General features: G+C 36.4%; 2 protein-coding genes across 4 annotated transcripts in view; one reads left to right on the top strand and one right to left on the bottom strand.

Moving 5' to 3' along the window:
• Positions 1 to 14,450, bottom strand: part of LOC123676115 — a 105,266-nt gene that overhangs the window by 6,490 nt on the left and 84,326 nt on the right. For all 3 annotated transcript variants that reach the window (XM_045611824.1, XM_045611826.1, XM_045611827.1), the window contains exons 3-5: positions 4,994 to 5,199; positions 3,776 to 3,985; positions 735 to 3,031 (exon numbers count right to left, since the gene is read on the bottom strand). In XM_045611824.1, coding sequence (XP_045467780.1) covers positions 735 to 3,031; positions 3,776 to 3,985; positions 4,994 to 5,199 — 2,713 coding nt within the window. The remainder of the gene's footprint in view (positions 1 to 734; positions 3,032 to 3,775; positions 3,986 to 4,993; positions 5,200 to 14,450) is intronic.
• Positions 5,695 to 7,022, top strand: LOC123676118 (purine nucleoside phosphorylase-like). Its single transcript, XM_045611832.1, has 3 exons — positions 5,695 to 5,834; positions 6,039 to 6,133; positions 6,229 to 7,022. The coding sequence occupies exons 1-3, from the start codon at positions 5,761 to 5,763 to the stop codon at positions 6,960 to 6,962; spliced, it is 903 nt and encodes a 300-aa protein (XP_045467788.1). The 5' UTR covers positions 5,695 to 5,760; the 3' UTR covers positions 6,963 to 7,022.

Raw genomic sequence — 14,450 nt, forward strand, 5'->3', positions numbered from 1 at the left:
TAAAATCTTCTGTCATCTTAATGAAATATTCACATCAGTTTCTATTCTGATACATCACGAGTATATCAAAGAACCTCAGTGTTTTTAATCTGCTATTACTTCTACAAGTTTTGAAAATATCAAAAAATGCAAAGTTTCTTCTACTCAGAAGATTGTATTTTATCAACAAGCTCAAAGAAAAAGGTGAACGAAGATTTAAAACAATTTTTTTTTCAAAAGATCACAGCAGACGTGGCCACTAATTCGACCAGACTCGAATATAGCATAAAATTTACAACTCAGATCATTTCACCAGATTTCCGTATCGGGTATAAACGTGTTCAAAACCTTCACCTTATTCTCATCGCTATCAGGTGGTATCACAATTTTTTTCGGAGAAGCTAGGATGAACTCCTGCGCGTACGACTGACTGAAGATGTGACACTGTTTTGCGCACAATTTTGGCGAGACGGTGGAAGGATAGTTGATTCTTTCCTTAAATATGCCATCCAGCAGCTCTTTCTCGAAATTTTTCTCTACCGGTGAATTTTCCAACTCACTATTAACATTTTTCGTCGTCCTACCTAAGTTAACGTCGATATTAACAGTCTTAAAGTTTGGAACAGCGTAGTTGGCTTGGCGATAGCTGTCTGCTCGTCTTATACTTCTTCGGGTTTGGAAAGTGGTGTTGGGAAAAGCTTTGATCATTTTGGGTTGAGGTCTAAACAGGCGATTAGGAACATTTATAACCTTACCTTTGTCTTGAGGTTTCCCTGCGTCTTGTACATGGACATAGGCCCCTCTTCCTGTCGGCTTAGGGGACTTGGGTCTCCTATTCGGCCCCACTATGGTGGTGGGAGGCATCCTGACAACTTCTGGAGCAGCGTCAGACGAAGCTTTGATGATCACTTTCCCAGTTTGGCTGGTGGAACCATCAGGAACCCCTCTTTCCATGGTGACAGATCTCACGTTCTTGGGAAGCCTGTGACTAGGCAAGGGACTCGGTTTAGGACTCACGTTCTTAACACAAGGTCCTGGTTCGAAGGTTGACTGCGCACCCTTCTTCCTCTTCAAACTATCCGAGCTATATACAACTTTACCCTCAGCGTCTAACTTAACCCTAGCACCTTGCCTCTTTCTCCTCTCCAAAGAATCGTTAGTAGGCACCAACAGGGGGTTGTTAATACTAGTTTCGTTACAAGGCAGCTCGTTGAGAGAAATATACTCGGTTTCTCTAATCTTACCGGACAATATCGTTTTCAAATTTTTGTTAACTATGTCGTTCACTTGTTCGATATCTCTACAGCCCGTCTTGTTGTTATTCCGCACATCCGCTATGGTGACATATTCGCCAAGGTCGTCTAAACCATCTGTACAATTGTTTCTATTCGGCGACTTGTCCTCTTTCCTATTCTTCAAGTTGGTCAGATTCGTCTTTATCTTATCGAACATGTTGTTGAATGGGAGTAGGGAAGTTTTGAAAATAGGTTGATTACTTTTAGGAATAGGAACTTCTTCTCTTATTATCACAGTACCTCCGCTAGGTGAGGGAGCTCTTACACTATTATTTTTAATACTGGCAGTGTTTTGATTTATATCGGTGCATTCTTTCTGGATGCTCTCCAATGTTGCATATCCGGTTTTTTGATCCACGTTGATGTACTTGTCGGTACCTTGGATTTTGTTTCTGTAAAAGTTGTCGTTCTTGTTTGACGAATGCGAAGATTGACTGCTTTCGTCGTCACTTGGAGAGGGCGTTATCACACACATGGACGGAATCCTGCTGGAGTTGATGGTGGTTTTCACCCTTATTCGCTCTATTCTTTCCGGGCCTTCCATATCTGAAGATTCAGAGAATTCAAACTCGGATCCACTTCGTATTCCATTGGGACTACTCGTTGATTCTATAGGAGAGCTCGAAGTGTTGTGGCCACTATCTGGTGAAATACCTCCGTCTGATCTCTTATCTTCTACAGTTGTAAGAGCTTTAGTCGTTGCAGGACTCCTTTTAACAGTGCCAGTTTTCTCACTAGTTTCATCTCTTCCCAAAGAACTGCCTGGTGATCTGTTACAAAGCGAACTTTTTCTTTCAGGCACTGTCGGACCTAACACCAGAGACTTGCTACTGTCTGAAGCCTTCAAAGTGGTACATACAGTTCCTGCAGAGCTCGTCGTGGTCGACGTAGAACCTTTTCCAAATAATTCGTACTCATTTTCGGCAGAGCTGGACGGACTATCTACAGTGTTGGAGGAATGTAAAGGAGTTGGAGGCAGCTCTTCTTCTTTCAGAGTTTTCAAACCGCTATCCATATGGAAAGAAGTATAATAACCCTCAGTATCACATGAGTAGACAGAACTGGTTTCCCCGTCTTCGTGAAGATCTTGGATGATATCAGGAGTCAAAGTTCCTTCACTGGTCACACTGCTGGAAGCAGACGCGTTTATAAACCTTCTTCTGCTGCAGATAGAACTTGAAATTGGGACGTTCAAGGAATTATTGGAGGTGGCTTCTGAAGCAGTTGACTTGGGTTGGGCGGTTGAACTTGTAATCTCAGAACCAGCTGAGTTTCTACCACTTTCCGAGCTTGCGCTCCAGTTACCACTAGAAGAGTGAGGTTCGTCCTTGTTTCTTCCTTTTCTCCTTTCCCGTCTTTGCAGAGAGCTTTCTCTCAACCTAACGGCGATGTTCATCACACTGGACAGTCCAGAATTGATTGGAAGGTTAACACTAGATTTCTCTGAAGAAGATGCTGAAGCACTACGCTGGTGAGAAGTCTTCTTGTCGATGTTTCTCCTTCTTTTCATCGTTACAGTTTCGTAGAGATTGAATTCATCAATGTCTTTCTCCTTGTTCTTATCCTCGTTACTTCTGTTCATTATTTTATCGTATCTGTTTTTGCTCCATTGTTTCAGTGTGTTGAAGTGTGATTTTTTATTTTCGGGGGATTCTTTTTTACTGTTACTGCGTAGTATATCGCTGCTCTTGCTTCTTCCGGTGGTCTTGATGGGCGGAACTACGGTTTCTTGAGTCGACGTTGACGGTTTGGTATCCCTGTTGATTAATTACTATTATTGATATTTCTGTTGAACATTTGTCTTCTACAAAATGATGGTATGATTTTCGACTTTTCTTTTAGTGTTATTTGAACTGAGTTAGTTGGTTAAATTGTGAGTTTTTTGCGAAGCTGATGTTCGATGCTTGCAAATTCTTAAAATTAATTTAGTTAGTGAAATGTCTTTCCATTCTTTAGCCAAAAAATCATACAAATGTTAGTTTGGTGGAATATTCATTCCAAATGTTAAGTGCATTTTATTCTAACTTTACTTTGAACCTTACAACGATTAATTTAAGACTTGAGAGAAATTAAAAACAGTTTTGAATGCAATTACCTCAACCTTTGTTTAAATGTTCAATCCTTTTAAATTCGTTAAAGAAATTGATAAAAAAATTAAAATGATTTCTTGAATGAAATGAAAGTTCTTTTAGTCCCTTAATGAATATTTAATTTTTTGTATACGAGATGATTGTATGTCGAGTGGGCCATCTGACAGTTTTTTGTGAAGTTACGTTTGGTTAGAAATCAAATATAAAAATTCCAACATAGTTATTTAAAAATGTTGTGATTTTATCTTTTTGCTCCTCAAATAAACAGAAGATGACCCACTCTTCCATTTGAACGTGAAATCAATAAAGCTACAAGGAAAATCTTTCCGCTATCCCATTTTTACTGATCTTCACTTACAAGAGCCACCTTGTATACTCCCGATTGCAATAAAGGCAGATAAAATAACTCACCCGGCAGAAACGGCATTCTCTATCTCCTTTTGATCTGTGCCGGCCAGCGTGTTCCTTCTCTTACTCCTAGGCCTTCTGGATTTAGTTCTCTTCTTGTCACCTTCCCCCTCCCTTAAGACAACTTCGCCATTCATCAAGGAGCGTCGCTGTACGGACATCCGGTCGAAAGCTTTTCCGGAAACGTCAACCGGGACGATTTCCGATGGAAACCTGGAAGGGATATTTCGATTAGTTCGAGAGTTCACCGGCAGATGGCGCTGGAGGTACGGTTTTATTTCGGTGGTTCGCGATTGTGAAGGTTAAGGTCGTCGATGTTTTTTACCTGTTTGTATTCGGGGATTGATTATGTAAGGGTTAATTTTTTATATCGTTCGAAGCGGTTGTCGATTGATTATGTGGTCAATTTATTTTATAACTATGGAGGAGCCAGAATTGGGGGTTTCGTTTTGGGGGCAATTAAATTTGCATTGGAAATCTTAAACTTATTTTGAATTTTGACTTATCCAACTCTTGAATGTCCCTCAGAATTTCCTATAAAAATTATGATTTTCACTTTCTTCTGAAATTTTTGGAACCAATTGTTAATTCTATGGTCAGGCAACCAACATATTATCTGTCAAACTGACGTTAACCGATATTTTGAAACTTGACATAAATTGTCAAATTTCCCTTATTTTTCAATTCAGTTTTTTTGATGGGTATTTTGTTTTAAAATTCTGCTCTTCGAAAGTTTTATGAAGACTGTATTTTTTTGGATATGCTGATTCTTATTAGGGTGTGAATCCTCAGGTGATTTTTAGGAGAAGAGTTTCTGTAATCCTACATGATGAAGCTATTTAATATAAAACTGCAGGGTTTTGAAGTTTCGAGAAAAAAAGTTCTTTACACGATATATTCAAAAGATAATATGTGTTATTGCATAAATACACGTCAAAACCGCTGCTATTGTTTATTGTTGCAACCAGACTTATTCACTCTGGTCTTCTGAGGTCATAGGCAAACAGAGATGTGCATATTTGATCATTTCTTTTATATGTGTCATTTATTATACAGGCTGCTTAGTGAAGGCGGTTTATGTATTTTCATTACAGGGAAATAACCTTATGTTTTTTTTAAGAATCAAGGATGAAATAAGGAAAGGCGTACAGCAAACTGGACCGAATTCCCGCCCCTCAAATAAAGACGCCTGAAACGGTCGCTTCATTACTGCAAACTTACTTGAGAGCAACGACTTGAACTTGTTCCTCTGGAGAGGGCAGTTTGTGGTCAATTCCCTCATCATCAGAAATAACTGTTCCATCTGTGATATCTTCCCCACATTGGGTGACATTTTGGGGTATCCTGTTTGGACAATCTGGAGTGACTGTTATATCTCCAAGGGCTTCTGATGACGTCCATCTTCTTAGTTCCTCCACAGCGGCAGGCTAAAAAAAAAAGATTGCCTTGAAGCTCGTTCGAATATTGACCCAAAGTTTTTCCTCTTTGAGTTCAATTATAAAAATGAAATGAAGATTTTTTATTTACTTTTTGCGAACATTTATCTCTCAGTATTTATTATTTTCCTTTCCATATCGTCGATATTGTTATATTAAGAATAGATATCACTGCAATGTACCTTCATCGAAAAAAAAAACATTCCGTTCATTCCATTTATAAACTTATGCGTGAACTTATAATAATATAACATGAGATACTATTTCCATTGATAACAAGAACTCCAACACTCGATTGATTTTCTTGTAATCAAAAACGATAAAATCGATTATGTAAACGTGTGACCAAAACTAAACACACTGAATAAAAATTGGGAATAACCCCAAAACAATAATGTTATGAGTGTGGAAAATAAATAAATAAAACTGATAATCTTTATGAACTTTTGAATTCCATCCTGTCACAGTTTGGTTATCAATGTGGTTCATAGTTTCTTCAATAGTAATCAATTCTTTATACATCGTCTAACAAGAAGCATAATATCCAGAAAAATGTTTCAGACTTGTACTATTGACTCAGATTCTAGTGACAGTACTCTTATAAATAATATTAAAAGAAGGAAAACGTAAGTCAAATAACATATTTCATTTGGTTTTTAAGGCATGTTTCTAAGAAGTCTATTTTGCTGTATATTTCGTTACTTTTCCAAGTCACTAGGTACTTGAAAATTGTTGTTTTTATGGTCAATAACTTATATTCATTTTGTTCAGGCTAAACTCATAAGAACTAGTAGAAGCGAATTAATAATACTTGTTATATTTTGTTACAGAGTTTTGGAAGAGTCCATAAAAACATCTGCTGATTTTCTGCGAAAAACTTTGCCATACAAGCCTACCATTTTAGTCATTTGTGGTTCAGAATTAGGTAATGCTAGTTAAACTTATAAATCGAAACTAATTTTGATGAACTTTAGAGAAAGATTTCATGGATGCAATAAAAAATAAAACATTTTATTTAAGGTTTTCTGACGAAGGACTTAGAGGACATCTCAGAAATTTCTTATTCTTCAATACCAAAATTTCCAACAACTGCAGGGACTAATAAAGGCAAATTGATTCTTGGTAGAATATCCAAAGTACCAGTCTTGTTTATGCAAGAAAGATTGCATCTATACGAGGGTCATCCATTGTGGAAATGCACCCTTCCAATAAGGATACTCCAATCGTTAGAAATCAAAGTTATGTTAATTTCAAATACTTCTAGAGCAGTAAACAAACTTTACAAGAAAGGCGATGTAATGATAATCGAAGATCACATAGATTTAGCCCGTCTATTGGGCAATTTCTCTCTAAGAGGTCCTGAAGAAAACTTATTTGATTTCGACTACAATCCTTTTAACAAGATTTACGATAAGAAACTCATTGAAACTGGTGTGAATATAGGAAAAGAAGTGCTGGCCAAACGAAGAGTCCACAAAGGAGTATATTCTTTCTCAGCAGGTCCTAATCAGGAAAGTGGGGCAGATATAAACTTTCTCCAACGTTTCGGTTCAGATGTTGTCGGGTCTTCATCAGTGCATGAAGCGATAGTGGCCAAAAGTTGTGGCATGACTGTGTTCGGTTTCAGTTTGATAGGGTCAATTTGTGGTGTGGATTGCGTAAGGGATGAGGATCATCACGAAGAAGCCAGTGGTGGGGCAGATCTTACAGAGTTCTTTAGAAGGATTATCAATGAAATAAATGTAACTGCATGAGGTTCAAGGAAGTGGAACCGTGAAAGTATTTGATCTATTTCTATTTATGACTTGTCAATTAATGATTTATTGTGTTGTAGTTGAGGCTTTGTATTTTCATAATAATTTCGATAAAATTAAAATTTTCCATGTTTTCATACTTTCCATGTTTTTAAAACCAAAATTGGATATTAACAGTTTGGAGATGTCATTGTGAGTAGTTTTGAATTTATTTCAAATTCATCTTCAAACACTGAAGGTCTTCAATTGGTACAGAGTATTCACATAAATTTAGATACAACAAAGGTGATCAGAACAACAAGTTGTTGAATAACCCAGATCTGTTTGTTCATTCATAATGAACATTCATAGTGAACACATTTGTTCACTAGCTTAAAATTTTCAATGGATTCTAAATAGCTGAGTCTCCTGCCTTTTGAGTCCTTGAATATTCATGTTGTCAATTGTGGGGAAAGGGTAATCATTATCTATGCAAAAAAATCTGCTGCAAAGGTGGAGAAACGCTGATTTTCAGTAAAATCCATTTGATGTTCGTTTTCTAGTTTTGAATGAAAGTCATATGTATTTAATATTTTAAGTTGAACATGTTAACTCATAAATTCCTAATTTCTTGTGTTTGAGGTTGAACCTTGCATTGAATTACAATAGTTATTTATGCAACAAGTGCAAAAAGTGAATGTTTATTGCACTCGACGTGTTGTCCAACTCGGCCTAACGGCCTCGTCGGACAATTTCACGTTGAGTGCAATAAACAATTTTTGCACGAATTGCATACAATATTTTTTCTACGTTCATGCAAAAAGCAAAAAATGATTTATTGAGGTGCGGCACTAGGTGTAGGAAAATGAAAAGCGCAACTTGAATTCTTTATTATTAATATCGATTTGCATTGAAACAGGAACTAATATGTTACGAACAATTTAACTCAAACTTTATTTTTACCCTCACTGTCATGGTCGTTGTAATAGTACCCTCTTCAAATGGTGTTCTATTGATAGCCCACTATGTGAGTGTGGTGTAGAAGAGACCATTGACCACTTGGTGAATGATTGTCCGATTTATAAATTTCATGATGGTTTCCAAGCTATCCATTCAGTTTCAGATTCTTTTTTAGAATGGGTAGTTAACTTCAAATCGATATAATGAAAAATAATATTTAGTACTCCTTTCTGCTTCTTTTCTTTTTGTTTTAGGATCCAATTGGAAATTATAGAGTCGTCAACCGAAAAGAGAGGATAAAGGAAATTTTGTTTTGGTTGAAGAGGAAGTCCTTCAATATAAATTATGTCAGCTTATTCTGTAAACGTTTACACAAACCAGTCACTACACCGATACGGGGAGACAGAGTTTTTGCTGAGGTTTTTATCTGTTCTCTTGTATCATACGTTGAAATGTATGATGCCCCGTTACATTTCCTCTGCTAATACTGAGATTCATCGACACATATGCTTGATTGTTTGAAATTAATATTTTGTATTTGCTCTTTCTCAAAAGAATATATATATATATACCCTCAATGTTGAAAGCGAATGAACAATTGGTGCAATTTTCAATATGAATATTTCGTAGTGGAGTACTTTTTAAATCGACTTCTTGATTTGTTACTGCTGTAAACGTACTAGTACTTGGTAACTGTACATCGTTATTTCCTTCAGGCTGAAATATTTGTTTGTCATGATGACAGCACGTTGAAGTAGAATGACAGATGAGTGCAATAAAAACTTTATTGCACTAGTGCAATAAAGAACTTCTTTTTCCACTTAATATAGTTCAATAAAGTTTTGCTTTTTGCATGAATGTAGAAAAAGATGATTAATTTATTGGCTTGAATGCAGAAGATACAAGGAAGTTATCGAAAATCTTAGAAAATGTTGAATTTAGTATGAAATAAATTGAATTCAATGGTCAAACGATGCTTGAATATTCTTATAAAGAAGGTATCAGTTTCCTTCTCTATTTGACCTGTTCACGAATCACGATTTTACTTAAAAATCAGTCAGCTGCATGTTGAAACATTTATACCTTACATAAAGTGAAGATATATTTTTTTTTAATTATTTCATGCTATGTTACCTTATTGATGTATTGGTTCATGTCAATATTTCCTCATTTTCTAATCTTTCGTCGTTTCATTAGTGTTTACCCATAATTTTTCTAAGAAACGAAGATAAGAGTGAATTTCTCACAAGTTTGAGACCTGTTCTAGCCCAAAATCGTCCTTCATTGCCCACTTGAAATACTAGCTCGGAAACATTATTTTAATGGGACCATTAATATATCAACACGACCGTCCAACAAAAAATAAATTAAAGAAATAACGTCAAAGTCGTGAGCAATAAATCCCAAGAGGAAAGCGGTGAACGTCTTTGTGGGCACAAAAAGAAAGACTACGAAAAAAATAACCATTACGTAAGAAGAACAATATCGTCTTGAATGCATAGTTGAAATCCGGAAACAAAGCTGTAGATCCACATTGTGGGACGATGAGCACACGCAGAACATTGGTAATGACATGTTATTAAATTGTCCTGAATGTACATAGCGAGCTGTTGTATTAGGCTGGATTCCATACTGGAATTTAGGAATACAAATGGAGCTTTCACGGTACAAAGGGACTGCGATATGCACCGTGGATGATAATGCTATTATTTGGCGACATGAACAAACTGCAACAAGCAGGGCCGGATTAAACTCTTTTCCGCCCCTAGGCCAAAAACAATTTGCCGCCCCTATGAGTAAAGAGAATTTTAAAAATTCAAATTTTTTAAATACGTGATTTTCGCAGAAGTTGATAAAGACAATTTTCTATCTGGAAATAAAACAATCTAATGTTTCAGAGTTATATTTCATAGTAAAAAATTACAGCTTTCATAATCAAACTAATAATGGTTTTCTTCTTGCCTTCTTTTCCGCAAATTGTTGCAACACAGCTTCGAAGTCTAATTTTTTCAACAATTCAGCTTCAATGCACAAAACGGCCAGAGAATTCAAACGCTCTTGAGACATGCTAGATCGCAAATAGGATAAAATTCGCTTCAATGCTGAAAACGACCTCTCTGCTGAACAGTTCGTTGCAAAAGTGCATAAAAACATTCTAATTGTAATATCGATGTATAGGGAAACACTTGCACTAAGCTTTTATCACTTCTAATGAAGGTACTCATCTCGTGTAGAGTTTTTGGAGGTTGTTCTAACTGTGCTAAGTAGGATTTGAAGTGCAAACATTCATCGTGGAGTTTTTCATCTAAATCCTGAGGAAAACTAGAGATGAGATTAGTAACCGCTACTCCTAATTCTTCAGAACTAATCGATTGCAGTTTTAATAAAAAGGAGAATTTCGCAGCAAAACCCTTGTAGCAATTTTTACGTTGATTCAATTCTCTTATTAGATAGTCAATTATAACAAGATAAACCCCTACTCTGAAGTTTTCCCTCCCACTCAAAGCAGTATGTCCCACTCGAGTTTCATCAGCAGGAACAGTTCTTGTTGTGGCTCTTCTTTCTTCACTTCGATATTTCTCAAATCCAGAATTGATCTTCGCTCTCTCCTCAAATCGATCAAATTGATCTCTTAATCCTAAGATATAATCAACCAATGACTCATAATACAAAACTACTTCATCTATACCAATGCCAACTTTCTGTATTGCTTCGCTCACTTTATCAAATCTTTCCAAAATTGGACTCCATACAGCGAACATTATTGCGGTTTCCAGAGATGTTAGCTTGATTTTCAATCCTTTTGCTTCACTCCCAGTCTTAGACCTGTCCCGCTCATCAATTTCACTCAAAGCTGCGACAACTTCTTTCCAATTTTGGTTCATGCTGTTGCAAGCTTCATATCTCGCCGACCAGCGAGTTGTAGATAATCGTTTCACTGAAGGGCCAGTCAGATGTTTCATTAGTATCCCCCAGCGAGCAGTCGAGATTGAGAAGAAAACGTAAATATCCTGAAGAAGTGAGAAAAAATTCCGAGATGCCTTACACGATCCAGCAGCGTGTTCTCCGACGAGGTTCAGCGAATGAGCCGCGCATGGGATCCAATATGCCAAAGGAGAGATTTCTTTTATTTTTGCTTGCAGTCCATTATATATACCTGACATATTTGCCGCATTGTCATAGGATTGACCTCTACAATTCGCAAAATTGAAATTATGCTCCTCCATCATCTTAATAACAGCGTTATAAAGGTCTTCAGCCTTGTGTCCCGGATTTGAGTAAAATTAGGACACAATTTTTGTGATTCTGTGAATTCTCGTGCTGTTCAATAGTAATGGGATTTTTCCAATCATTAAATCCGGTAGATGCAAATGGACCTTTTCCATTGAATAAACGGCATGGCAGAAAGTAGAGACGTCCTGTGCTGGCAGAGTAAATCAAGAAATCGCGAGTGTGAGTCTCGGCATTTTTCAATCGGGTTTTAAACAATCCTTTCGAACAATATCGAACGCGATCATTGTAATTCCTTCTTGAAGCTTCAAAATCTAATAAATCAATATTTTGTTTAATTCCACGATTGATAAAATTCTGCCTCAACTCCTCTGTTATTTCATCCCACAGAGCTGGATCATAACTGAAGTTATCTGAACTGCCGCTAATTTCTGGAAAAGCTTTTTTCGGATTTTCACAAGATTCCACTTGTTCCGGAATCTCCATAATGCTTTCAGCTTTGTTTGATGTGTTGTTACCACTTGTTGAAGGTTGATCGAATTCTTGTTGAATTTCACTCAGCTCTGTCGAGTCCACTTTTTGTTTTTTATCACCTTTTTGTAAAAAGGTGTCAATCTTGGGAATCTTCTTCACCAGTTCCTCATTTTTTTCTGATCTTTCCTTTGCTCGTTTTCTATATTCACAACCACTTTCACGTTTTCTTGACATTGCGAAAAAAAGAATGAACAAGTAGATCTGAAGATAAGTTCCCACAAAATTTATTTATACTAAAAATTGCACTAGTAATGTTTAAAAATGACTGGCGACAACTCTATAGTGGTTAGTTCTCGATTCTGAGTGTATTGCATGGACGGAAAAATAGGACTGACGAGCTGCCAGTGCCGATTCCGAAATTCACGCAAAAAATTTAACTAGTTACTTGCATCCATTGAAAATAATACCTACTAGGGCAACTCATCAAACGTGCCGCATTCATATTTTAAATATTATGCCAGTCCTCTGATTTCCCTGACAGTAATCCGTGTTTTATTAGTAGCAATTACAATTTACGATAGGATAGGTTTTCCACGTTCTCTTTGATGCGCTTAACCGCCGACAGTGCCGACTGCTGTTCGGTTTTAGGGCGGCTCCTTTGATTTTCAGATTACCGAGGGGTGTGAAAAATGCAACAATATTTCTATCTTCCATTCAAAAGAATTATACATCGGTAATGAAAAAATGTGCGAAATTTTCGAAGATGGCTATTTCTACATTTTCGTAGAGGAGTTGAAGAATTTTTTTTTATTCACCGAAAAATTTGCCGCCCCTAAAATTGTGCCGCCCCTAGGCCATGGCCTATGTTGGCCTAGGCGGTAATAGGGCACTGGCAACAAGGAACTTTCCGGTTAGATAAAACTCATTTTTACGCGATCCTTCTTGTGGTGCCGTCAATTATGCTCAAAACACGATAAATCTCGAAAGAAAATATTTAGAGACTTGAATAATTTGCATAAGAGGAAACAGCACCAAGTGACATCTCAGTTCAAAACGAAATTAGAGATATTTCTTCTTACAATTCACATATTTCCTTTTAAAATAAACTACATTGTGATATTTCAATATTTTCAGTTTGCGGATGAAAAAGAAAAATAATTTTGGTAACTTTTCGTTTTTCCCAGAAAAACAGTACTTTTTTTCGACGAAAGTTGGAATTATTGTAATATTCCTAACTTCTAGAGATCATTCAATAGTTCTGGCAACACCGTACATTATTTTTGTCTCTCCTCCTCTGGGAAAATATTGACAGATCACAAGAATGTCACGTGGTGGTGCCCCCTCTTAATGTTTTCGGATTTATAATACTCTGGAGTATTGTTTTTAATAAAATTTGAAAACTCGATTTGACCAGACTGAAACTAGTTGTGAATTAACTATAGGAAGGCCCATACTTAAGGATCATATACAACAAGAAAGTCATAAGAAGTTGTTTTTGTGTCAACATTGAGGACATCTAAAATACTTTGTCATTAGATAAGGGCTACGTTTTCTCCAGTATGTTATTTTCTATCTTGTAACTAGGAATCACGGCTTGGTTTGATATTCAAGGTACATATTCGGCTTTAGCTTGACTTGAAATCAACTCAAGTTCAAGTCAAGTAGCAGTTCTTCAATGTTTTATGTCAAGTACTCGATAAACGAAAAGTTGACATTGAAAAATTACTATTTAACTTGAACTTGAGTTGATTTCAAGTTAAGCTCAAGCCAAGTAGCTTTCTTGAGAAGATCTTATTTACGAATACACAACGTATATTCAAAATTCTTATTTCTTGAATATTACAAACCAAACAAAATTTATCGGATGAGTAGTAAGCGAAATATTATAATCTTTATGTTTGCGCATGCTCAAGGCGCATGTTTCATCTTGAACAACTCAATTTCGTATAGGACCATCTACAGTCCTAACTTCATATTCATGCCAAATTTCATTAAAATCGGATGCAAATTGTATAAGTGTCGCTATTTGAAGGTTGTGCGGTAATACAGACCAACAAACAGACAGACATGAAAAGTTGTTCAAAAGAAGTTTTTTTTCATCACAAATATGATTACAATGTTTCCTCTAGTTTATGAAGATTTGGAACAAAATGGGTTATATAAAAATTCAGCTTCATAGATCCTTCATGAGGAAAGATACTGCATACAATAGTTTACTTTAAAAGTCCCTTCTTTCCAACCTCCAACAAAAAAAAGTAAACGTGAAAATTTCAGGGGCGGTTGAAATAGAAAACCCGGAGATGCAACATAATTAGATTCTCCACGGAAAATTAGTCATCCCACAAGATGGAAGTGGCAAAGCGAAAAAAGCATTGTCTAGACTCGAGCCTTAAAGCATCACTAATGTGGACATTGACATTGTACGCATCAGGTACAACAGTTATGATCTAATAATAGACCTCTTGAATGGTAATTTATCTTTCAATGTATAATAGAGTACGAGTGGGATGCTGGGATGAGAAGTAAACGTGTGTGGCATGCTCAGCCACCTGGAAAACGGAGATCAAAGGGAAAGAGGAAAATTCCTAGCGAGTGGGATATGGGCCTAAAGGCGATAAAATCAAGATATTGCCGAAGTAGAACTTCCCGAAACTGCGGAAGAATGAACAAAAATCCATTTCAAAGGAACGTATTGTGATTTTCTAAATTGAGTTTGAACAACTCTAGATGTGATATTGATTAAAAAGTAATATAATATTTGTTTAGGTCTTTTTTCTTTAGGAATATAAATTTATCGCGTCATTAACGATAACAAAGTATTTCTTTAGCGATCTACAAAAGGAT

This window comes from Harmonia axyridis, chromosome 3, assembly GCF_914767665.1.
Source record: "Harmonia axyridis chromosome 3, icHarAxyr1.1, whole genome shotgun sequence".
Lineage (NCBI taxonomy): Eukaryota > Metazoa > Arthropoda > Insecta > Coleoptera > Coccinellidae > Harmonia > Harmonia axyridis.

Excerpts from the sequence above, each read along its gene's own strand:
- LOC123676118 (XM_045611832.1), top strand. The coding sequence starts at position 5,761 with ATGTTTCAGACTTGTACTATTGACTCAGATTCTAGTGACAGTACTCTT. Across the intron at positions 5,835-6,038 it reads AATATTAAAAGAAGGAAAAC|AGTTTTGGAAGAGTCCATAA; the intron begins GTAAGTCAAATA and ends ATTTTGTTACAG. Across the intron at positions 6,134-6,228 it reads CATTTGTGGTTCAGAATTAG|GTTTTCTGACGAAGGACTTA; the intron begins GTAATGCTAGTT and ends ATTTTATTTAAG.